The following is a 25,421-nucleotide window of genomic DNA, read 5'->3' on the forward strand; positions in this document are numbered from 1 at the left end:
CTTCTGATTTGGTTTTTGGTTTACTGAATAAACCCAGCAACTCAAAATTACGCGCAGGGATTTTCGAAATTTTGAAAAGTGAATATTTCAGAGTAAATCTCCCTCAACGCCGAAAGCCGGAGTATCCGCTGGCAAATTCCCGCTAGTGCGAATTCAAGCCCATTTACGTTCCAGCCGCACATGAAAACTGATTTAACTCTTGGAAAACTACTTCGTTTCCAAAAAATCAAAATGCATCATGATGGTTGAGATCTTTATTTTTTACTCGGATAAGATAGCATCATTTTCAATGAATGTACTCCATCACTCGCCATATAAACAAGCAAATTCAACAGAGATTTTTCGTTCATGTTATTATCAATATTTTTATGTATATAATACATACACTACTTCTTGTTTAGGTTAGGTTAGGTTAGGTACACTACTTCTTGGTTTCAAATAAACTAAGTTTTGAAAAACGCGATCATGAACACTATCTTCATTCTCGGTTGATTATTATTTCAATATTCACAGACTTCTTAATAGTTTAGAATTTCAGCTTCAAGTTTATACAAAAACATTCTCGGGATGATGTATCCTTATTCTTACAATTTTGAATGAAAATGTATAGAAAGTTCAAAATGTCCCGTTTTTCCGTAAATATGTCCTCAAATATCCAAGAGTATGTTCATTCGAAAATTTTAAGTTGTATTTCAGAAAGCACGTTACACTGAATCGATTGTGATTTGTGACATTCTATTCAGATATTTGGTATAAGAGAACGAAAGCTTTCTTCTCGTCTCTTTCCCATGAGTAATCTTGCCACCTGCAGAGATGATCACGGACAACGAAGTAAACAGATGCCGAGTCCGTACTGCATTACTCTAGTGTCTAATAATGTTTTCCACATAAATAAGCTGGATACTGAAACCAGTGCCGAAATTGTGGAGGAAAGAATCTGAAAGTGGTATGGATTATATAAGAATATGAAAAATATTTAGAAGTGTGGTAATGTGATGTGATCTGTACAGTTTTCGTGCGGACCATCCAGTTTTGAGCAAGTGCACACTAATTCGTGAATTCTTCAAAGTTATTGAATTGAATCCTCATGGATTCCGAGTAATTAGCGATTCAAAAAGGTTTATGCATAGGAATCAATTTCTAGAAAATTTTGAGCTCTACAGTTTGAGCTCCGGCATTTTTTTCGAATTCTACGTAGTTTCCGAGTTATTCGTGATTCAAAATATTTTTAAGCGTTTAAACACATTTTATAATGGAAATTTTGAGGTTAGGGAAAAATTGAAGCTTTTTGTGCTCCACATTTTTTGTTCTGATAGTTTGTGTCGAAATCCTAATAGTTTTCGAGTTATCCGGAATTCAAAAGGTTTTTGAATAGCTTAACCCATTTTTACAGTGAAAATTTTGAGGTTAGGAGAAAATGCTTGAAAACCATTTGTAGACTTATTCAGTAACCCAAAACCTCCTAAAAAGGTTTTAGCTTAAAATCGCCTAATTTGCCTGTACTAACAGTTAAATCAATTGAACCAACCGGACAATTATATGACAAGTAACTGATGCCTTGTATGGATAAGAACCATCATATGCTTTAAATTAAGAAAATGCAGGACAATGACCAACCGTCAAGTTCAAGCGACTCCATAGTCCAAATAAGTTCGCGCGCTTGTTGACTGCATGAACTACCATCCTGACAAATCACAAGGAATGTATTTCCCATTCTAATTCTTGTGGTTTTTAACTATTTTAATGTTAATCTCATACTATATTTGAATTTGAAAAATAACCCGATATGTTCTTCTTTTTCATTACAAATTGCAGTTATTTGCTCTCGTCAAACTGAGAACAGAGTCTTGCAGTTATAAAAAAACATATTTAATTCGAAACTACACAACTTGATGAAATTGTGCAAATACCGTAAACATTATGGTGGTTACTGTAAGATAAATGAAACAAATGTATTTATTGACAACTGAATATATTTGAAATTAATTTTTAACGACAAAACAAATATGAATTTATTCCATATAAACATTTTCAAATGGAAAACTGATTACAACATCTTCAAATTTTGTTAAGAATAGATTGTATTTCATTCAAACTTCTTCTCCGAGTTTCGATATAATAAAATTTCACAGTAATAAGAGCAACAACACAACTTATGACACTCATTGTTAGACTGAATAGGTTATATTCAATATCAACCGACAAGCATTTCAAAAAAAAGAAGATTGCTGTAGTAGTAGCCGCTAAGACCATTTTCATCTTCATTGGAAACAATTCACCTTGAAATACCAATTGTAAGGGAACCATTCCTGTGTTACATGCGATTAAAAAAGACCACTCCAACATTATTGCAGCATTCGGTTCAAAATAGTCAATCTTATAAAGTGTCATAATGGATATTAGTGAAAGATTCAGTAGCATTAAACTGAAAGAATACATTAAGCATTTTATTCTTCCAATCCCATCCACCAATAAGGGACATAAAAAGGCTAGTATTGTCTTTCCTGAAAATGAAACATAATTGTACTAATCAAAACCAAGTAGTTTGAACATTTACTATAATCTGAACAAATGGAATTTTTCATTTGTCGGATAATAGTAACAGTTAAAAATTAAATATCAAGCTCAAGACTGAACTTCATTTACCGATACGGATAATTGTATTTAATTAAAATTTATTTTACGAGGGTCATGGTTTAAATGAGAAACTAATTTTAATAGAGTAGTGCAAAAGCTTTGCAACAAAAGATGGATGCAGGTATGTTAATTTTCCTGGAACATGTTACGAGGTATATTGGAGAACATTACGATAATCCCATGTCTTAATGAAATTAAGTAGATTGTAACAAAAATGTTATTTGAAACTCCCAAAAGAAGATAACTTGGAATTTTCTACGTTAGGCATCGGTCAGTCGGGAGGTAGAGAAATATAATTTCATTGAAAAAGTTGTTGATGAAAAATGTTAATAACAGTGTACCTATATTTTTAAGCGAGTTCACATGGCGTGATCGCCACAAATTTTGTCTTTATTTTTTGTTATGTACCAATAAAAACAATAATTTTAAACATATTCACAGTTAAGATTTGAACATTTTTCAAGTCTTCGTATCAAATTTCAAATATTATTATAAAATAACTGCCTCTCAGTTAATCATCACTTTCCAAGCGCCACACCAAGAAATTTCTTTTTTGTATTGAAAGTTTTTGTTTGGCTATTCGTGGTCGTTTCGAAGATTTCAAGTAGAAGATAAACACCAAAAACTTAAACAGCTTAGAGCATACAAGAAAGTTCGCTGACCTGATTGTTTTAACGATACTACCACGGCAGATGCTCTTAAAAGCATACCACTTAGAGCAGTATTTGCAAAACTTACTCGACTGGTGGACGTGGCTCATTGACACCTAGTTCGCTTGCCGATGCTCAGAACGTCAATTTAACTCCTTTCTGTGGAAAGAGACATCTTTCTCAAACAGTACAACCTACAGAAGTTCAAGATCAAAATCCATGTGGCATCTCCATACGGCAGATACCACTCGAACTACTCGAGTGTAATTTACATAAAAAAGAGCATTTACATTTTGGAGTGTGTAAGAAATTCGGGATAAACCATTTGTCGTAATATATTTCTAAAACATATCAGCATCATAGTAATAGCGCTCCAATAACAAAAAATAAAGCGTTTTTGTATTGAAAATATTCAAGAACAACAATGTGATGAACTATTGATGTCGAAGTTTAGCTGAAATCCATAAATGAGGAATTTTGTCTTCAACTTTATGTCTCAAATGTTTCGTTTATCCCAATGGATCCTTCAGATCGTTGTCCACCATGAACATTTGTCCTTCGTTTATTGGAGAACCTATATCAATTTTATCACCTATTACATCTTCGGAAAACTCTAATTATCAACAGTACGAATTATTTCATTTGAAAACCATATAAATGAGGAAACAGTTGGTAAGATAACTGAATAAAATGGCCACAACGAATCAGTTTAACCATGCAACCAAGATCAACAAAGACATGAAACGTGGTAACGGCATATTGAGATTGTGTCCAGAGTTTTCAATAACTGTTAGAGCTAGAGTATCAATTGAGGTTTGTAACCATATGACTGTAGACCTCAGCTTAATTTTCATGATTACTCTCAAATTCTCGGAATAAAGACCAATCATTTACTCGGGTTGATTATTATATAGTTAAATAATTAATTTTGACTTATTATGTCACCAGTCATTTTCGAAATAGTGTATTACACTGGAAATGCTGTTTCAATGTTGAGTGCCAAAACAAGTAAATTCAGTCGTTGTCGTAGTATTGCAAAAAAGAAATAACAAAGAAATAACAATATTTCCTAGAACCAATATAATTAAAACGATTATTATTTTCAAATTCTTCACCTACAAGCAATATTTATTGTGTTATTAAACGACGTTCAGGTGGTGTAATATAAACTTTGAACTTCAAGTAGCCTCACAAAATTCATGTTAATTAAATCAGGCAACATAGTTGAACATTTAAAATGAAGCTAACTCCTCTATCAAAATGTTGAGGAGCTTGAAAAAAAAGTTGTTTTTAAGGAGATTCACATAAGCTTCCAGTGTTTGAAGAAGAACAAAAACTTCTAATAAATCGAAGCAATTGTCTCCAGTTCAATTTTCCCTAATAAAAAGAGACTTTTCAATATGACAGCACAGCACATCCATTTTTTAGAGCTCTCAAGTATGACTTCATCTCAAAGTGTGTAGGTTATTGTAACTTTAATTACGTTACTTATCACTACTGACTCCACTATCCAACGAAGGCGTACATTTCTTGGGGAAGCCGATGCAGAGAAGTACTAAATCTGAATGAAATTTTAGCAAAGTGGATTCTTAAAAAATTTTCATCATGTACGGATGAAATATTCGTTTTTTGACAACTCGCTGAACACTTATGTCTGAACTACCAGTTACAGCGACTTTTATTTCTACAATTTGTGACTTACTGAGGACTCACTTGCTTTTCCATATGGTTTTCGGTAAAGAATCTAGAGCACCCATTATACTGATATACAATTTCACTAATTCTAATATAATGAAAGATTCATTCGCTCTGGGACTCACGCTAAATAGTAAACTTCTCAGGAGATAATAACTAAAGCCACAAAAGCCCTGATGGTCATTGTGAAAATAATCACATATGGGGCAGTGGTTTGGTGTATTGGAACTAATCTGAAAATCACGATGAACAATTTCTCGAAGGTACAAATACAGAACTGAAATAGAAGTGTAAAAGCCTAGAATCAAACATTTTGAAAGCTTGGGCAACAAAATCAAGCATTTCTGAACAGATATTTATGCAATAGAAAAATGTGCCCAGTTCAATCCAGAGAGGAACTATCGCAAACAGGAGATCATCATCCTGTCCGATAGTCAAGCAGCCATTGGAGCCTCAAGCTCCAATATCATAAAAAATCAAACTCGTTTAAGGATTGTCTGGAAAAATTAAACGAACGAAGCAAGAAAAATAAAGTTATTTCATAATGGATTCCAGAACAAACCGGAGTTGATGGAAATGTAATAGCCGATAAGCTCACTAAAGCGGGGGCAGACAAGCCCTTCATGGAACCCTTCTGTGGTATCAGCTACAGAGCAATGGAAAAATTCCTGGAAAAAAATGTACATAGGTTCAAAACTAATTATTGGGAGAATCTAGAGAGACTGAGACTCTAAGAAAATCTCCTGGGAAACTATAACCAGAGAAAATCTGTTGAATGTATCAACCTTAGTAAGAACAATCTACGAAAATTAATAGTCCTATCGGGGCCTCAATAAACAGAGATAATACGGAATACAGATTTTGTTCTGCAGAGGAGAAAACCTTTCACAATCACATTTTTTCAGCTGATCCATAACAAAAAAACTTTGAATCTCAATAAGGAGTTATTTGACATTTAGCGTTCCTCAAGGGGTGGGCTAGAAATATATAAAATTATGATTTTTCTATCATTAAAACCAACGTTATTACACGGTATATGAAACTTGGTTGTCATACTATTGACTAATCTTGATAATGCTTTAATCAGTTACATTTATATGTTATTTTCTTAGCTAAGCTTCCTAGTCTAGTTTTTGAGAATAAAAATCATTAAATCAAGTGAATTACTCACCAATTGGAATAATTGGATCCGTTGGTAGTGAATAATAGTCATGGCTGATATTAAGAATAATATATGATCCTGAGCAAAAATTGAAAAGAATCAAGCTCAATAGTATCAAAATCCCCTTGGTCCATTCTCTAGATTTTGGAAGAAGCATTATTATATCGTTGCCATTACCAGATTTTTTCATTTTCCTCATTAAATCACCAAGTTCCGGATCTGTATTCACATTTAAATTTTTCAGATTTTCAAGAGTTAATTTCAAGAGATCAAATTTTTCACGTAATAAGTAATAAGTGAGTGTTTCACGTCCATTTGTAGCAAAAATTACACTCATTACCATACTCAATATCATTGTTCCGTAGCGTGCAATGGACATAGTAGTCACAATTGGGCAAAATATCGCCAACCATTGAAATGAATAAAATCCTAGTTCATAAAAAGAGTATACCAATGCAATTAACATTCCTCTATACTTTTTGTCGGATATTTCCCCAAAATATACCGGTAAGATAGTCAAAGCTCCACACAAAGCAATCTCTCTGGAATATTTTGCCACATCCAGAAGTGGTAAAATGCAAAATTCTATTATTCCAGAAGAAAAAACCAATATAAAATGTAATGTAATCAAGGTATACTTCCTTCCTATTATCTCTGTAAGGAAACCAAAAATAAACGATGCAAACACTTTAGTCATAAGTACTGGAGAAGAATTCAGGAATTTTTCTTCTATGCCGAGCGGAATTTCTGTAAATCCCAACAGCATTATGAGAGTAAAACCTGCAAGTGAAAGTCATTTTTACAATTTCATTTACCATATTTTTATCAATAAGTTCAAATTAAAATTTACAACCAAATAATTATACTCACTTATGATACATATAAGAAGTGCTCTCTGAGTTTGTATTCTTTTATTATGATTTCTGTGCTTTTTGGACAAATCCAACATCTGGACTGACTTCAATGACTATATTTTATTATTACGTATGAATCAGTTTGAGTTTTAGATTAGTTTCAGATTTCTTGGAATGTGTTATCAACAAAACGAGCTAGTTTTTGAGCGATTGTAAAATTATGCGGTATCTAATGCCATCAAATGCTTTTTAACAGCCAAATATTCATGCAATATTGAATCTATGCAAGCTGAAGTAATGCACAAGATTGTAGTGCTTATAGAGGTGGTTTTTGCATGATCTGGGGTACAATTTTTATAGAACTGACCCTGTTTATTCATAGGGGCGACTATATTCATGGAAGAAGACGTTTAACGGCCGATAGATATATCGAGATTTAAGCAATTCATTCCATCGATTACATTTGAGACGAATACACCTTTATGCATGATAATGCAGAACCGCCCTCCTCCAAAATCGTGCAAGATTACATTGCAGAAGTCGATTTTCGGGTTATGGAGTGGTCAGCATATAATCCTGACCTAAATCAGATAGAACATTCATGGGATAAGCTAAAGAGAAGACTTCCTAACCCAAACTCGATCCTAGAGCTTATTGTTGCAAAAGAAGAGTGGTTAATGTCACATAAGACTTGCTTAGATCTATGCCTCATCATATGAGAGATGTTATTAGGATACATGGGTATGACCATCATCTAGAAATTAATTGTTCCAAGTTCCAAATTTTCAATAACCCTGTTTATGTTAATAATAAAAAAGCTTAATTTGCTTGATGCATTAATTTCACTATATTAGTTGAAATAATTTTTCATAAATTTATAATCATACTCACATTTAAGCATATTAAATTGTTTTACAAACAGCATATTTCTTTTTTCAATCTGATGAACAATTAAATATATATATATATATATATATATATATATATATATATATATATATATATATATATATATATATATTAGGGTGTCCCAGAATGCTGTGCCACATAAAAGTTACATTATTCTGAAGAAAACACCCTCTATTTTATAGCATATTTTGAATTAGCTTGACATCATCATTACAATAACATATGGTTTAGATGTGTTCGACGAAGCATTTCAAATGCTTCATTGTATTTTCCATAAAAATTGTAACACGTTCGATTCCCTGTACAATTTAAGAGAAATTCAAATATGAAGATCTGTTGCAGCTAAAGCATTCGAATAGTAGTAGAAGTTCTGGAGAATTATTTATTCCGTATAAAATAATATATAATTTTTTCAATTTGTCAAATGAATTACCCTGTATTTCATGTGAGTATTGAAAAGTACTACTAACATATTTCTTTATCTATCAAGCATTACCTATATATAAAATTAACTGTTCTTGATATTTATTTTTCCGTGCAAAAAATGATTATATACCTATATCTAGTCATTTAACAATCAATTATTTATTTATCAAAAACTGGAATTCAATCGTTGTTGTTCAATTTTTTGTTTGTTCAACTTCACGAATGGGTGATTTATGCTGAAAAGTGTATCACTTACGAATTCGAAACATTTTTAAGGAGGCAATTTCTCATATTCAAGTGAGTAAATAATATAATTTCAACAAATTAACAACACAAATAAGAGGTGATTGCTCGTATGAAATTGAGATCCATTTCCGAGATATAGTAAGAGGGTTTTCTCTAAAATTTCATTAACGCTAGAAAATTCTGTAATTTATGTTCAATCGCAAAGGACAAATTACGGGTATTTTTTCAATATTTCTGTTTAATTATACGAGGGTGAAGTCGAAAACCTCAAATCATTAGTTTATACGACTCTCTCATTTTATATCAACGAATCAAATGTCGCATTTAATTAGCGTGTGACACCATAAGAAATATACTTCAACTCTTTGAACATGTACGGCAATCCATGACACGTCGGCTACCTCCATATATTTTGGCTGTAGGTTATTTCCAGTATTTATTATAAATCGTATCACATTTTACATCTTACTGTTTTCCATTTGATTTATTTGAAAAAATAATAAATTATGGTATTTATTTTCTTTCTCTGCTGCTATTGTTTTTGGGAAAAACTTTAAGAATAAAAAAAGTTTTCAAAAACAAAAAATTTCAAGTTTCCAGCTTTACTGAAATTTTAGAAAAAAAAATTAAGACTCAATTTTAGACACCACCTTTCAAGGGTTATATCTCGGAAAGGGGTGAGCTGAGGAAATTTTGTTATAGGAAAGACACATCTCAACTTCATACGACCAAACAACTCGAGAATTATGTTAGATAAATCTAGAAAAACCCTGTAACCCTGTATATTGTATGCAATTAGCAAATTAAGTTTATTTCAACAGTTTTTACTGATTGTGACTAATATAAATGAAAAAATTAGTGAAAAACATGGAGGCCATTGAATTTTAAATGTTGGCAAATCTTGCCAAAAAACTACCAGTGAGGTTGGGACTTGCCTTGTGTAGCTAGATATTTTAGTTCTTCTTGCTGATATCAAAATAAAAATTTCGTTCTGGAAAACTGTTCATGGAAGTTGGGTATAAAGTGAAAATGCTACTAATATGAAGTGCCGAATTAAGTACGTATTCAGTCTATGAAATGTTGATGATCGCAAGATAGCTTAAAAATAGTGATACAATTGAATTTTATGAAAGACAGGAAAGCTACCATCAAATGTGAATTGAGCGTATGATATAACCACTGCCCTATTTATGGATATGTAATTTTCTGGGCTAATTCCACATGAACACTTCTTCTATCCGGTAATATGACTTTTATATCATGATGAGAAAATATAAGTTGAAATCTGACAAGAATATTTCATTTATATTAAAAATATTACTATGAACAACTCTCAATAAACTGAACAGACAACCAATTTCATAATAATTTTCACTTACCTCCCATTGCTGAACTTAAGAATCGGAAATCAATTTTTTGTTGTTTCTTCTTCGGACGGTTTGGTATTACTTTTACAGCTATTTCTTCCATATTTTCGAACAATATCTTCAATTGATACCACTTACAACAAATAAAACCACTAAGTAAGAACAGACTGACTCGAAGCTTTGAGACGTAATTGTTAATAGACAATCGAGTCGGGGTTGGTCGGACTACAATTTATAGTTTGTTAGATATCTCGAGCTAAAAAGTACCTTCTCGATTGATGAATCGATCAAATTAACTCGAATATTAACATAGATATTTATATTACTTCAGTCGCTATCACAGACTACAGGATGATTTCCAATTGATTTTTATGCAAATTTCTTCTTTCATTTATTGAATTGTTGGTATCACCTTTTTATATAGGAGCTTTACAGATGGTGCAGCAATCGTGTTAACAGAACATTAACAAAGAATCGAACAATACAAACACATGATATGAATAAACCCTAAAATCAAAAATAAAATTGAATGAACTAAAGTAAATTCAAGTAGACAATAAAAGCTCCCAAAGATACGTAATTTTTTTAAAGGAACATGGGCCATTTTGAATGAACTAAGAAATAAGCCTTCTTCATCGAGCATTATCTCTACTTCACCTGATAACCTCAATAATTACTTTGTGAATGTAGCCAAAAATTTATAACTCCTCATGAACCGCTTTCATATCTTCCTGGTGCTAATGCTAACTTACACAGTTTCTTCTTTATGACCGTAGTTTTAGCAAAGCTACGCAGTACAATTAATGACATCAAAAATTAATAGTCATTTGGAGTTGATGGACTTAAATCAAATATCTTTTCAAGTCTACCCGATTGCACATTAACTCACCTTACCACTTCAATCAACGTTTCATTTCAAAATGTAGTATATAAAAAAGTAGATAAAACCATCGAATTTTCGCCCAATTGCACTCCTTCCCACCTCAAAGATCATAGAAAGATTGGTCAAAAAGAGGCTTTTATCATTTCTATTTAAATATAAAATACTTACTACCCATCAATTTGGGTTTTTGAGTAACAAATTCACAAATGATTCTAAATTCTCCCTCCTGAATAATGTGCACTCTAGCCTAAACAGCCATTACTCCACTGTAACAACTCTGTGATTTTTCTAAGGCTTTCGATTGTGTTAATCATAATATTTTAATCAATAAATTGCAGTACTACGATGTCAGGGGAACACCTCTCGCATGGTGTAAGTCATACCTTACCAACAGAAGTCAGCTTGTAAGGATTAATGCAACGATGTCATCTTGCAAGCCAATAGAATGTGGAGTGCCCCAAGGCTCAGTATAAGGCCCTACAATGCAAAAAAATGCACAATCACTTGATAATTAGAATTAAATCGATATCATCTTCTCCCACATTCCACAATAATTTTTGAGGGCATATTGACTGGAAAGTGCCTTCTTCCCTGTAAACGATTTCTATTATAATAATATTTATTTCCAGACATGCATACTGGTTTAATGCTATGCTTTGCTATGGACTTATATACAACTAATTACTCATTACTATTACCTATAATTTTGTTACTCATTGTGGCTTTATTCTGTGTATTGAAATTTTATGCCATTAGTATCTTTATTTAGCTATTTTTATGTTTGTTTTTTAATTTAGTTTTTGTCTACAAATTCTAACATTCTTTTGACAATAGAGTATTTCTTTCTCTCCCTTTATAGATTCAATTAACAAAATATACCTGTATCAATTGTAATGAATACCAACCTTAAACACAGCGAAATATTTACGTATGACGTTAGAGGTCAAACAAAGGTAGAAAAAACTAATGTGGAATATGCACAATGAAATGAATTATTAACAATAACTTCAAGGTGTCACTAGACAATAATAAAATAAACGTCCAAAATAAAATAGGATGAAAAAGTTTGCAAAGAAAGACGAAGGCAAACTTATCCTCCATAAAAAAGTAGAGGCACTTCAGCTGATCAAGATCATATCGGAAGACCAGACCCCACGAGTTAATATGGTGTTTGGTGTGGACAGCAGACTATATTGCGCAAGTGACATATCAAGAATTGGGTGAAAAAATGGAAACACTAAAGATAAGAGCACAAGAGCTTATGGCAAGCAACCTGTTTGTATTTTATAAAATGTAAAATTTTACACAGAGAATTTCTGATACCTACCACCCATGAAGTCGAGTATCGCTATGTCTAGCAAGGCGGGCCTTAGAGTGACTAGATGAGACAGGTATGAAAATTTAACTTCATAACTATTTTATAGTTTGCTGTTTCAAATTATTTTTTAAAGGTTTCTTATTAGAATATAACAGGAAGTTTTTCCTCTTTTAATATTCCAGCATATTATGTATATGGAATAAAGGTGTATTCTGTGACGAGAAGTGACGACGTAAGTATAAGGATAATATTCTACATGCATCATCCAACAGTTTAATAATTCATTATACGATAATGCAGGATTTGTCGGTGGAAAATATAATCGCATCTGTGGCCGAGAAAGTTATAGAAGAGCTTGATAATAATTTCCACAATGACATTGGAGGAAGTACTAGTTATTCATTCCGAAATGATTTCAACATCAGCTTTTTGTTTTGATGAAAAAAGGAAAAAGTTCTCTCAAACAAGTGGTTTTACATACTTCGGAAAAATTGTTGCTCAAAATAAGTATTCTGGACAATTTAAAAGCTGATACCGATTTCTATAATGAATTAATTATACCACGCAATATGTCTAGTCAATTTCACGAACCAAAGAGTCTCATTGGTAAAAACTTCTGTTCGAATATAATGGTATATTTTTTGAGATACCGATTTATTGGATGATTAAAAATATATCATGTGAAGATGAAAACGATTCCATAGATGATATTCATTATTTCTATGTAATTTAACTTAAAGCGACCGTTAACTCGAAGCAGTTTCTTTATTATATATTCGTTGCTTAATTACAACTCCAATATATAGCAAGTGAAAATTTGACAATTCATCTGCAGCTACTTAAGTGCATTCCAATTTTACTATAATTATTTGATCTCTATTGTTTATATATAGTATTGAACTTAATTAATAAGTTCATAGTTTCTTGCAATAATTTGTTTCCTCCCTTATTTATTCGGTCTTTAGTGTGTAAACGGGAATATTTATAAAAATTTATGAATTTATGAACATCAATTACGGCCTCCGTCTATAATTCTTTCCAGCAATAAAGGAAATATTAGGACAAAATAAAAATACGCCCAAAAGTTAATTATATTCATAAATTTTACATGGAAAATTAACTCAACTTGTGATGAGGTTTTATCTTGCTGGTTCTGAAATATTCCATTCATTTGAAATTTATCTAATCTAGAGAGCTTAAAAAAGCGATTTAGAACACATTAGGAGATGTTGTAAATACAGGTAACTCACCCTGTATATTATCATTATTTATGTTTTCTATTAAACCTATTCGTTTTATGTTTTGAGCTCCAAGGAGTACCTTCGTCTTTTAGTTCTCTATTTAAAAATTTTATTGTTGAATAGATAATATAATCATTTTCTTCTAATTGATAAGACTCATAAATAATGAATATATCATCAAATGATATTTCTGGTATGTTATAACTATGATTGTTTATATCGAGGCATGATCATATCATTAAAAATACCTTCCTTTATCTTTATTCAACAATATCAATATAATGTGAGCAATATAAACATATACATAAACATATAGCAAGAATATTATTATCAATATATTATACAAAATCTCTCTATTCCTTCACATACATTTGTTCAAGGTCAAACCATATGTTGTAAAAATATAAATACATTAATTGGTATAAAAGTGTATTATGATACTAATATTCTGATAATTTTAACACCAATTTAACAATATTATAGAACAAGTTTATTTGTCATTTGCAATGTTATGGTTTCCTTATTTCATGGACAAGAATTTAAGTAATACAGGCAAAAATTCATTCAAAATATTGAATAATAAATCTGCCATATTCATATACTATAATTATCTAGTGTAAATTTGTATAATTGTTAAAATTATTCACAACTGGATTTTTCTAATCGCATAGAACTGTTCAAAAAATATTTCCATTGCTGTAATCATCGTTTATTTTTTTTCTTGTTATTCGGATTTATAACTATAAATATTTCAGTCTCTTATTTCTTAGATATTTTGATATCTTTATGCTTCTAAATGTTCTTGATTTTAAGTCTTTTCTGATTTGAAAATTAGTTTCTTCACTAATTTTTAAAGAGACATAAAAATTTGACGTATCGACCTTTTTTCAGTTTTTATTAAAATATAAAGTCGAAACGGCAACTTTCCATCTTTTTTAAAAAAAATTACAGAAGTAAATAATTTTTAATCGGGAGAGACTTGAAATCAAGAACATTTAGAAGCAAAAATAATTCAGTTTTTTGTTATTTATTGTCTCAACAGCTCATATTAGTCTAAACTGTATGTCTGCACAAGTACGATTTTTAAACTGGATGTGTTCCACAATAACGCTCCCAAAGTATTGCTTGCTGACAAAATTTTACGTAAATTTGACATAGAGATTTAGTACTCAAACGAGAGTTGCTATTTAAGTTTTGATATACACACATAAATACAAATAGTTATAATTGGATATGGATTTATTGTTTTTAAAAACATTCTCCATTAAGATCAATACACTTTCGCCTTTTATGCAATTGACGAAGCATCTTCTCCATTGCGATTGGGGTACCTTCAAAAGATGCATTGAATGCGGAAAACCAGCGAAACACGGTTGCGCGAGATGTCGCTTCATCACCAAAAGTCGAAGCGTGTTGATCGGCATACTGCCGTTAGTTTAATCTATATAGAAAGTCATAAAAAATTATCGCACGCGATTTAATTCCATATTTTGACAAAGATGAATGTTTCAAATATCTGTAAACTAATCAAATACCACTCGTATGTCAACACGTTCTGTGTACTTCCACTATTAAAAATGTCAAACTTTACGATGGCAATATCAAATTTGGCATATTATTATCAGTGTTGCCATATCTCAAAACTTAAGTAGCACCTTTCGCATAAAGAAAAACTGAAGAAGAAGAAACCGAGCCAAAATTAAATAAATATTACTCTGAAATAGCTTCGTTTCAGAGAGTTAGAGATTCGGGCATCGGTAAAACTGCAAATGAGATTTTTGCAGAACATGTAGTTCAGAGAACTCATTTGCAGCTTGATAATTGCACTAATTTTCAACTTTTTGCCACAAAATAGGTGCAAAAAATGCGAACTTTCGACCGAGGTATGAAGAAAACATTTTTTTGTTCTATTAGGTCACGTGCACAAAATTTTGGAATTCTAAAAGTGCAATTAACTACTTAGAAAAAGGAAAACGTAAACTGACCAATATAATGCTGAGTTTTGATTCTGAATGAGAAAGCAATTAATTTTCTTATTTATTTTGCGACGAATGTTGATTTCACATCTCTCGTTTGGGATTTCTAACTCGAACTAAAGATAGAAGCTTTTTTGTTCCTGCAATTGTGCATGCAACTGATGAATCAACATATTTAATGGTCAACTCATTATATAAACAGCTAAAAGACGTAGTTAATTGAATTAAATCTTTTCAACTGCCCTTACTGACTAATGAAGGTACAGTTACGCATATTGAAAATACCTACTGTATATTTTTGGTTAAGGTATTGTTTTCAAGGGAGCATGAATCCCTGATATATTTTCATATTTAAAATGACAAACATAACAACCAAAGCATTGATTGCTGATAACCTTGTTGAAACAACTAATTGTGATGTTTTCGTAAGTCTAATAATAAGAAACGAATATATGTTAATAAATATGAAAGAGTTGATTCTTTTTATAAATATTTATGATATAGAAATTCAATTCTTCAAAATATCTATATTGCTTTGTCTAGAATCGATATATCCCATTTTGATACCGAATTATCCATTCAGACGGTATAGTATTAACGGTTTAAATCGAATCAATTTTCAGTGAAGGTCGAAGTCCTAACGATATAGCAATGCCCTTAATATTGTGAGACATCCTATTTCTGTCAAATATAGCTTCAATATTCGGAGAATATTTCCTCAATATGTTTTTTAATACTGTAATACCTCACCGATTATGTAGATTAGTGAATATATGAGTGAATAATTTTCGTTGAAAATTATAATTCACTTTATTCTCCATCATAATTAATTATATGAGGACTCTGACATAATTTATTAAAAAAATATGTGTTCCTGTATATTTCTAAATTAGTAAGAACAAAAACTATAGAAGTTCGATTTTCGATTTCAATAGGTATGTTTAGGGTCAAAAATGGTATGCATTTACTGCTAATTTCAGATCTGTGGAAGGTTTTCAGTAAAGGAACTCCGTGATTTTGTTAATTCATCTTCAATCATGTTTATTTTGAATCAATCATCTATATGCTATGGGTATCAACAAAATCATCTTCAGGACGATCATACATCCAAGATGATCAGCAATAGTTAACAAATGTAATGTATGTAAGTATAAAATTTGGAAAATACGCGGATTTGCGGTTATAAGTTAGTTGAGTATTAATCAATAATTATATGTTAGTTAAGTCTATAGTCCGGAAGCCAGATGAAAATTTGATCAATTATTTCTTTTCGAGAGATAATTGGTGAGACGCATCGGAGAATAGTATCATAAAGCCTTATGACTATTTTCATTGATTTCGTCTCACATGAAAATTGAACTGATGATAGCTTATATGCAACAATGGACAAATATATATGTCAGCTGGCTGTATCTTGGTAGAAAAACCCTCAGCTGAAACTTTGAAAGCTATAACGTAGGAGTTAGGCAGAAGCTTCAGCTGACTAGGTTTCTTTCGACTTACTGCTAGCTGATTTTTTTCATTTACCACAGCAGTATATTAACAATCAGCTCACAAATTTTCGTCTGGGAGGAAATGAGTATCTTTAATTATTCTTGTTATTTCTAAAAATTCAAGCAAACACGCTAGTATAACATAGACAATAATAAGGTACGCTTGGAGGGGATCAATTATACGCATGATCTAAGTACTACTAGGAGAAGTAAAAAAAAGGGAACTAAAGTGCGTTCAGAATAGACGAGCTACCATAGTCAGTTAAAAGTAATATTCAAGAAGCATTATTTCAGCTACTGTTGAAAATCAGCTCACGCATTTACAGGATGCGATTTTAACTCGGTTTTTTTTGGAAAAGGAAAAAACGTCCATCTTCAAGAATGGCTAAGTCGAACAATTTCAACGATTGTTCCATCCAAATGTCAAAATCCTCAGAAAATAAAGAAAATATTTTTAAGAAGATCAAAAATGCGGCAGCAGCTAAATACATTTATGGCTCTCTCGACCGCTCGATAGGGAGGAATTTAAACGTTCCACAAGCTTTGATTGGCTAAACCTTATTGTTAGTTTGCCATTAATCTATACGTTATAGACATGCGATTGTTTGGTGATGTTCAATCGATTTTTTTCGCTTAATGCAGTGATATAACTCGCATGCGAACGTTTTGAAAGACCCTGTATATTTGTCCATAGTTGCATATAAGCTATCATCAGTTCAATTTTTATGAATGAATGAATGAATGAATGTATTTTTTGTCTTCATGCGTGGCAGGCTACAACCGCTTATCCCACCCCCATTAAGTCACGAGGCTTTATGACTATTTTCTAATGCATTTTACTGATTACCACTGATTAGTATAGATATTCAAATGAATAAAGTAAGTAAAAGATAGTGTATACAAATTTATACCACCGTTGAAAAACAGTTCAAGTATATTAGGAAATAAGGAAAACAACATTACGGTAATTTTGAATTGAACTATTCAAAGAAAACATAGACCACTAGGAGAAAAAATTGTGTGTGTCAGCTCCGACGCACGAGTGGAGTTTACTCCTTAAGTTCGATAGTCTAACCAGACGCAAAAAGAGTTTATTTAACTTAAAAAAGATTGATACTGTATAAAAGGGTAAATTTGTTAATTAATGAAAATAATATACATATATAAATATATATTTATTCAATTTATTCAGTTCATATACATTTATTATAACTAATCGACGAAATATTTTACATTCAACTTTTTACAATAGTCAATTTCAAATGTGCATAAATATATATCATTAGGAATGTTGATAAATTATGTAATCATTATTATCAGACTATTATCATTTTTTTTAAATATCAATTAAATTAACATTGTCTGCATTATTAATTACAGTGACAAGTGGTTTATGGTAACTAAAATAAGACACATGGACGTTCGTAGATACGTGGTTCACCGCATCAATGGTTGTACCATACGTCGTTGTCCCCATTGCTCTATCAGAAACAATATCTAAATTCAGTTCAGATTTTAAAAATTTTATTAATATCAATCCATCATCTTTGTTAAAATTGACATTAAAATCGCCACTCAGTACGAGCGGCAGTAAATGGTATTATATATATTTATATGAACTACATCGATAATCTGCCATAGTTATTTGAAAATACTTTCAGTTCACTTTAGCGGAACACAATGATAAAAATTAAAACGTCACAATAACAATATTAATTATTGACATTTATAATAAAAACAGCAATATAAGTATGTTGACACTGACAAATTAGAAAGTTGCGCGTCATAGGGTGCGCACCAAACACGTAACGAGGTCATTCAACGATAGATTTTACTCCTCAAATTTTTCTCATACCGGGCTCCTTATATATGCAAATCGATTCTTATGGAGTAAACTCCAATAAGGTAATTTCAATTCAAATAACAATAAAAACAGATAAATCCAAAGTTGAAGAAATTTTTGAGTTCTCAATAATTTTAAGAGCCAGTAACAGATTAGTGTGGTTAAAGTTAGCCCAGCTTTTTTTGAAATTCAAAGGAATAAAAGTTGTGCTAAGTTTGTGCTTCGAAACAAATTTTTTTTCTAATATTGAAAATTCTGTGCGCTCATGAAAGATTAAAAAAAAAGTTAACCCAGCCATTTTAGTGCTGTTCTGTTCACACGCAAAAGTGAAGTTTGGCTGATTTTTGCTAGCATCCTAGCCCACTGTGCAGTCGGTACGAAAAATTATTCCATCGAAATTAATGATTTAAATTCGATAATTGTGGATTTCATAGGGGCAACAAAGTTCACCACCTTCGTGCTCAACACTGGATTTTTTTATTGCAAAAGTAAAGGTTGAACTGATATTGCTAGCATTCTAGGACACTAGAGACTCAAAAATTTGTTTACCTGTATTATATATCTTATACTATGACATATATTTTTTTTCCGTATCATAATTAAGATAATAATAATAATTATAATTCAAATTTTGATAATACTCCATTCCTAACAGCACAATACATTAAACAATTGAGATTATTAACCTAAAACCAAGACCAAAACTGTGCTAAACTCACTACGTCATTAATAGGCAAATGAAAAAAATACCATGCTGGAGGTTGTTCTTTGCAACGGACTGCATTAATCGATTCTACGAGAAATATTACGGCGAAAATCTTTAGGTATAATCATTTTTTGCCATATTTCCATTTATTGTTTCATTGTTTATTACCGTTTCATGCTAACAGAATGAACATTGGTTTTCTTCATAATCGTTCCCGTAGAGAGTCGATTGGTACCGTACGTTTGCCAAAATAACAACTTTTTTATAAGCAATTGCAAATGACAAAAGAACAAAGATGGATATTTTTTTCATTTGCTTATTAATGACGTAGTTAGTTTAGCACAGTTTTGGCCTTGGTCTTAGGTTAATAATTTCAATTGTTAGATTTATTGTGCTGTTGGAAATGGAGTATTATTAAAATTTCGATTATGGTCATTACGATTATCATAATCATGATACGGAAAAAAATATATGTCATGATATAAGATATATAATACAGGTAAACAAATTTTTGAATCTCTAGTGTACTAGAATGCTAGAGCAACTCAGCTGAACCTTACCTTTTGCAATAAAAAAAATCCTGTGTTTCGTACTAAGGTAGTGAACTTTGTTGCCCCTATGAAATCCAAAATTTACGATTATAGCAACTTAATCATCAATTTCGATAAAATAACATTCCTTACCGACTGCACAGTGGCCTCAGATACTAGCACAACTCAACACAACCTTTACTATTTCTATGAAAAAATCCTGTGTCGAGTACGAAAATGGTAAACTGTATTGCCCCTATGAAATCCACGTTTCACGATTACAGCAAATTAATCTTTAATTTAGATGAAATAATACTTCGTGCCGACTGCCGGGCTAACTTTACCCAGATTCAGTGAGCTTTTTTTTAGTTTTTAGGTGTTAAATGGCTAATTTCACATTTTGGAATTATGTGAATCATAATGAATGATTGCAATAAAAAGAGTTATAACTTATGAAAATGAAGATCGGTTTTCACAAAATATTCAAAGTACAAATAATATATCAAGAATGAATTTTGAAAAGAGTTAAGTTAAGACAAGACTAACAAGATTGACAAAACTGTCAAGACTGAAAAATACAATGAATCTCAAAGAATATACAACAATATAAAAGTATGAAGATAGCACTTTATTTCTCGGAAGTCTCTTATTACTGCAGCTGTCATGATAAGATGGCCTCGTAACTCGAGTTAAAGATTTTTCGATAGACATCATTGTTCAGCTTCTTATTACTGGTTACATGGTTATTGCTAGAAAAACATGTATATAGAATAATACCACATGCTCAAAAAAGTCAATACTGTCTGAACTCAGTAAATTTGATGGCAATGTGGTTCATTGTGAAGATGGACAACTAATTGAATGTTGAAAATACATTTTCATTATATTCCTCCTCCTTTATATTATAACTATAAAGATTAAGTGATTAATTTTGCTGAAATCTTCTTGACAATAATAAAGTATCCATGATATAATATAATATATAATATCTTGAATTTGAATTTCAATTTAGTGGAATGTATCAAGAGATGTGCGAAGTTGATTTCATATCAAAGAGTTCTAAATATTGCTGGCTACAGTGGAATTATAGCTATGTGGTGGAGATTATAACTCTGATAATAATATAATTTATTGTTATGATAAATGTTAAAAGTTCTCACGCATTAAATTACTAGACGTATTGCTTTCATCATACTGAAAATATAAAAAGACAAGAAATATCATGATTTTTCAATAGACGTAAGTGATATTGAATACGCTCTAATATCAAGATCGTTTATCCAAAACAAGCATTTTTCCATGAAAAAATCTCACCAAACTCGAATTGGAATGGGGAAAAGTATCACGCAAAAAAATTGTTCAGTCACTTAATTTTTAGTGTCAGAAAAGAATATCCAATTAATCATTGGCACCGTCGTTCTCCCTCGAAAATTAATAAGCTGTGATTTGTCAACGGGATTTTTCACTCCAATTAATTACTGCTAGATGTTTGGTTGAAACCAGAAACATGATAAACGTGGTAGAAGCGTAAGTTATTTAATAGATTTTCTTAAAACAGATATAATTTGTTTTGCTTGACTTTTTATCAATACACGTGCTCGTGAATAGCTGTTACATACATTTTTGTCGATTTATCTTCTCTATTTCAATTGAATATTTGGAAAAAAGAATCTATACACGGGATTTTTTTCATATATGGTTTAGTTTAGAACCTTCACAATGGAACTTGACCTTAAGATGATAAAGAATATCATTTAAATGGTTAGAAGAGTCTATTTGGAGTTTTTGTTTTGGAATTCATGTAGGTATGAAATGTACTGCGATCCTATTTGAAGCAGATTAGAAAAATTTGTAGAAGAATAATAATTCAATTCACGTTATATGTTTTTTTTTGTATTGATCTTCCTTTGTTATAAAAATACCATCGCGTTTTTCCTGTTATCGCTCTTTATGATACTTACCTACTCCTCTAGTGCGATATTCGTTATTTATCTAGAATGTTGCTTTTCTATGAATACCTTCAGAAAAGAAATGGAATGTCATAAATTATGATAATACTGTTCAAGTCTCATCCTTCTCTTTGTACTGTATGTAGGTCAACATTTTTTATTGACCGTCTAATAATTAATTTTTCACACTAAACCTGATGCTTGTTTCTTGGATACACTGGCCATTTCCATTGAGATGACTGTACAAAGTCTTCATGATGTCATGAAGGTAGCTGTCACATGTTTTATTTTCAAAGCATTCCGAATAATTGCATAACGAGAGAGAACAAATATACTTAATAACATCTTTGAAATCTTAATCACATCTTTTATTGGTTGATGTTAGTTGATTTCATTATCATCATTCTTCTGTACTAAACCTCTACTTCTCGTGTATTTTTTCTCACTCAAAATATCATATTCACATGAAACTTGTCTATGTTGTCCAAAAATTAGCTATTCGAAGCAAAATTTAGAAGAGTAACAATGCAAAATGAATGAATATGTTGATGAGAACATCATTTTATCATAATAACAGAAAGTTGAATGTGAACTCTGATTATGTGTGTTAAGAATGTAGTATAGACTACTTGTGATTCATTCAATCCTAATGAGAAGTGTGTCAAGGATTTTTCTCTTTAAGGAAATTATGATTATGAAAAAGTTATCAATTTTTTTATAAAAAGCAGCTCCTAATCGGCTTATGCAGTTAGCCAGAAAAAACTTTTATTCAACACTTTTTGTGAACATGACAGAAATCGACATATATGTTTCTTTATTAATAAAAGCCGAAGTTATATTAGATAATTCTGCAGAAACGTGGTAAATTTAGTCTTTATGAGAGTTACGTAAATGCTTAATATCACGCAACAATCATCGATAACGGAGCTGTTTCCTTTGAAAACTCCTGAGAAACCTTTGGTAGCATATGTTTTCAGTTTGAAGCAATATAAATTTTGAATGGTTATGAAATTTTTTATTGCGTTAACATTTCCAAAAGAGTTAATTTAAACATAGTATCAATGTTTATAAGAATAAATGAATTGTTCACCTCAAATAATTAATTTCTGAATCAATTGATCTTTACATCATTGGGATTTGATGAATATCGCAGGAGATTTCAAAGCACTAAAATACAAGGTACGGCTAATAAATATCAAGAATTGTATATTTTTCCTTGTCAGTTATTTCACAACGCAAAACACGTTCTCTTTCACAGATTTGTCAAATGTCATTATCTTTTTCAAAATGTTTATGTATTTTATTATTTATATATTGTCACTAGCGTTCAGAGTATCAGTATAAACATGTTGGTGAGAATGTTGTTCAAAAGTCAAAATCAAATCATTTCTTCATTCCTACCCACTGACTGTAAAATTTTCATTTGTTTTTGACGTAGAAAGACAACTCGAGTATCACTCATCTAGAACAACTTCTTGGTCATCTTGAAACTTCTAGAAGCAAAACGGAAAGTATGTGCACCATCACTGACATAAATAGATTATAAGTTCCTGTTACGTTTTCGTATCATCTTTTTTTCAGTCAGGTGAATAATAAAAAAATCTGATAAGTGTGAAGTCTGCAGCTATACTGATTTGTTAACAAAAGTAATAGTAACAGGTTTTATGGTTAAAGCTGTCGTTCGTGGGTATTTACGGCTTGCACTTTATCTTTAGCACAAACAGTTGTTATTAAATAGACATACCTAATAATTTTACGGGAACATGATGATCAAGTACAGCGAGTATATGGTTTAGGGGACTATTGCTTTTAAAGGACGGCTTTCTTATATATTTTTGTAAGAGATCATTATATTCACTGTATAATATTCGGAACATTTTGTTCTTCCAATTTTTTCTTCAGCTCATAAAGTAGATAGTTATTTATTGGAAAAACCCCAGAGCCTCATTACGTTAATTACATGAAATGATCCGACGCTGTAGCAAGCAAAAGTTAACTATTGTACTTTACCTTCGATTGGCAAATATATGGAAAACGCGAGTCACAGCAAATTCATTGTCTGAAAATCATGCCAATAAAAAAGAAGCTGGTTATATCAAAAACATACGCTTCTTGCGGAAAATACTTATGTTTGAGCCATCTAAGTATTTGTGAAGTGTTTTCATGCCGATAAATATTTTCAAGTTATTCAGTATTCAAACTAAAATATATTTCACATGGCTTTCAAATAAATATGAAACACCTCATAGGTGCAAATGTCACAACCGCTACGACATGAGAAAATAAGGTATGCTGCTAGATCGATTTGTTACTGTCAAACCAATAATTGCAGATATGTCTCATACTACGTGCTACATGATATATCTACTTACTTTCGCATCGAACACGAAAAAATCTGCGTCTGCATGATGCGTACCATGAGTTGTCTTTTTATGCAATATCAACGAATCAACCTCACTGATACTGAAAAAAAGTAGTAGCAAGCTATTATAGACGTTTATACTTGGCTCAATATGGATCAAGATAGTGACCTAGAGATGACGGTAGTTTCATGAAAAATACCATTGTATTAGAGAGTACACAATCTATAAAGCATATGTTTCAAGTTTGAAGACGCCACGTTGCTTAGTATTTGTTTAGCAGCCATCAATAGTGAACGATATCAGTGAATTTGTAAACATGGAAAAATTGGTCATCGTTTTGTGATACAATACTTGTATTTGAAAGGCGTTAACCCAACCAATATAAAAGCTGAGCTATATTCTACTCTGGGTGAGACTGCTTCTTCGTTTTCAACAATAAAATATTCGGTAGCAGAGTTTAAACGAGGCCGGCCGTACAATCTACGAAGATGCGGTACTGAATGATCATCGACTGAAAGTGTGCGAGCTAGTAGACATTTTGCCTAAATATTAAGGAATATTGAATACTGAAAATGAAGATTTCATGTATAACTGGAATTTTGGAAGTGATATAGCAATAAAACATTCAATTACAAATACCTTAAAAATTCTGTACATTGTGAATAGAAAAACTATGTGAACTAAAATTATATACTGAGTTGGAATTTCTGGATCCATTAGTGATATTCATATTAAATATACTGTTTACACTAAAACTATAACAACAATCACCATTACACTGTCTAACGCGCTTTTCGATACCTTACCTTCAGTCTCTGAAGACGATAACTTGGTTATCGAAAACGTATCAGACAGTGTAATTGGTTTTGGTGTAGTGGTAGTATGAACAGTGTGTTTAGTAATCATTATATAAATAGCAGTCTTCTAATATCGTTTCAATTGTTTTTCAAGCGTCACATACATCTACAAACCTAAAACGTTTGTAAACTAAAAACAAACATCAAATTCAATTGAAATTCTCTGAGCTATTTTGTCTGTAATACGAAAGACGGTATACGCTCGAACACCATTTAGATCTCATTCAGGGAAGGTCAGTTTGTTTGCTGTTTGTGAATGGAATAAAGAATATAAGTGACTATAGAATATAACAAGCTAACCAAAAGAAACTGAATT

General features: G+C 31.3%; 2 protein-coding genes across 2 annotated transcripts in view; both read right to left on the reverse strand.

Annotated features, from left to right (window-relative positions):
• The window catches only part of LOC130452850 (limbic system-associated membrane protein-like), a 1,112,215-nt gene that overhangs the window by 526,068 nt on the left and 560,726 nt on the right, over positions 1–25,421 (reverse strand). The gene's annotated exons all lie outside the window — the stretch shown is intronic.
• LOC130452851 (uncharacterized) lies at positions 1,956–10,147 on the reverse strand. The gene is made up of 3 exons (XM_056792330.1): positions 9,959–10,147; positions 6,154–6,924; positions 1,956–2,504 (listed from the first exon to the last, which is right to left on the reverse strand). Exons 1-3 carry the CDS (start codon positions 10,047–10,049, stop codon positions 2,059–2,061), a joined length of 1,308 nt encoding a protein of 435 aa, XP_056648308.1. The 5' UTR covers positions 10,050–10,147; the 3' UTR covers positions 1,956–2,058.

The sequence above is a fragment of the Diorhabda sublineata genome, chromosome 2 (assembly GCF_026230105.1).
Source record: "Diorhabda sublineata isolate icDioSubl1.1 chromosome 2, icDioSubl1.1, whole genome shotgun sequence".
Classification (NCBI taxonomy): domain Eukaryota; kingdom Metazoa; phylum Arthropoda; class Insecta; order Coleoptera; family Chrysomelidae; genus Diorhabda; species Diorhabda sublineata.

Bases quoted from the DNA above. Each gene is read 5' to 3' on its own strand.
- LOC130452851 (XM_056792330.1), bottom strand. From the start codon at position 10,049: ATGGAAGAAATAGCTGTAAAAGTAATACCAAACCGTCCGAAGAAGAAA. The intron at 6,925-9,958 runs GTAAGTGAAAAT...TTTCACTTGCAG, and splicing joins CTTAAGTTCAGCAATGGGAG to GTTTTACTCTCATAATGCTG. The intron at 2,505-6,153 runs GTGAGTAATTCA...TTTCATTTTCAG, and splicing joins GGATCCAATTATTCCAATTG to GAAAGACAATACTAGCCTTT.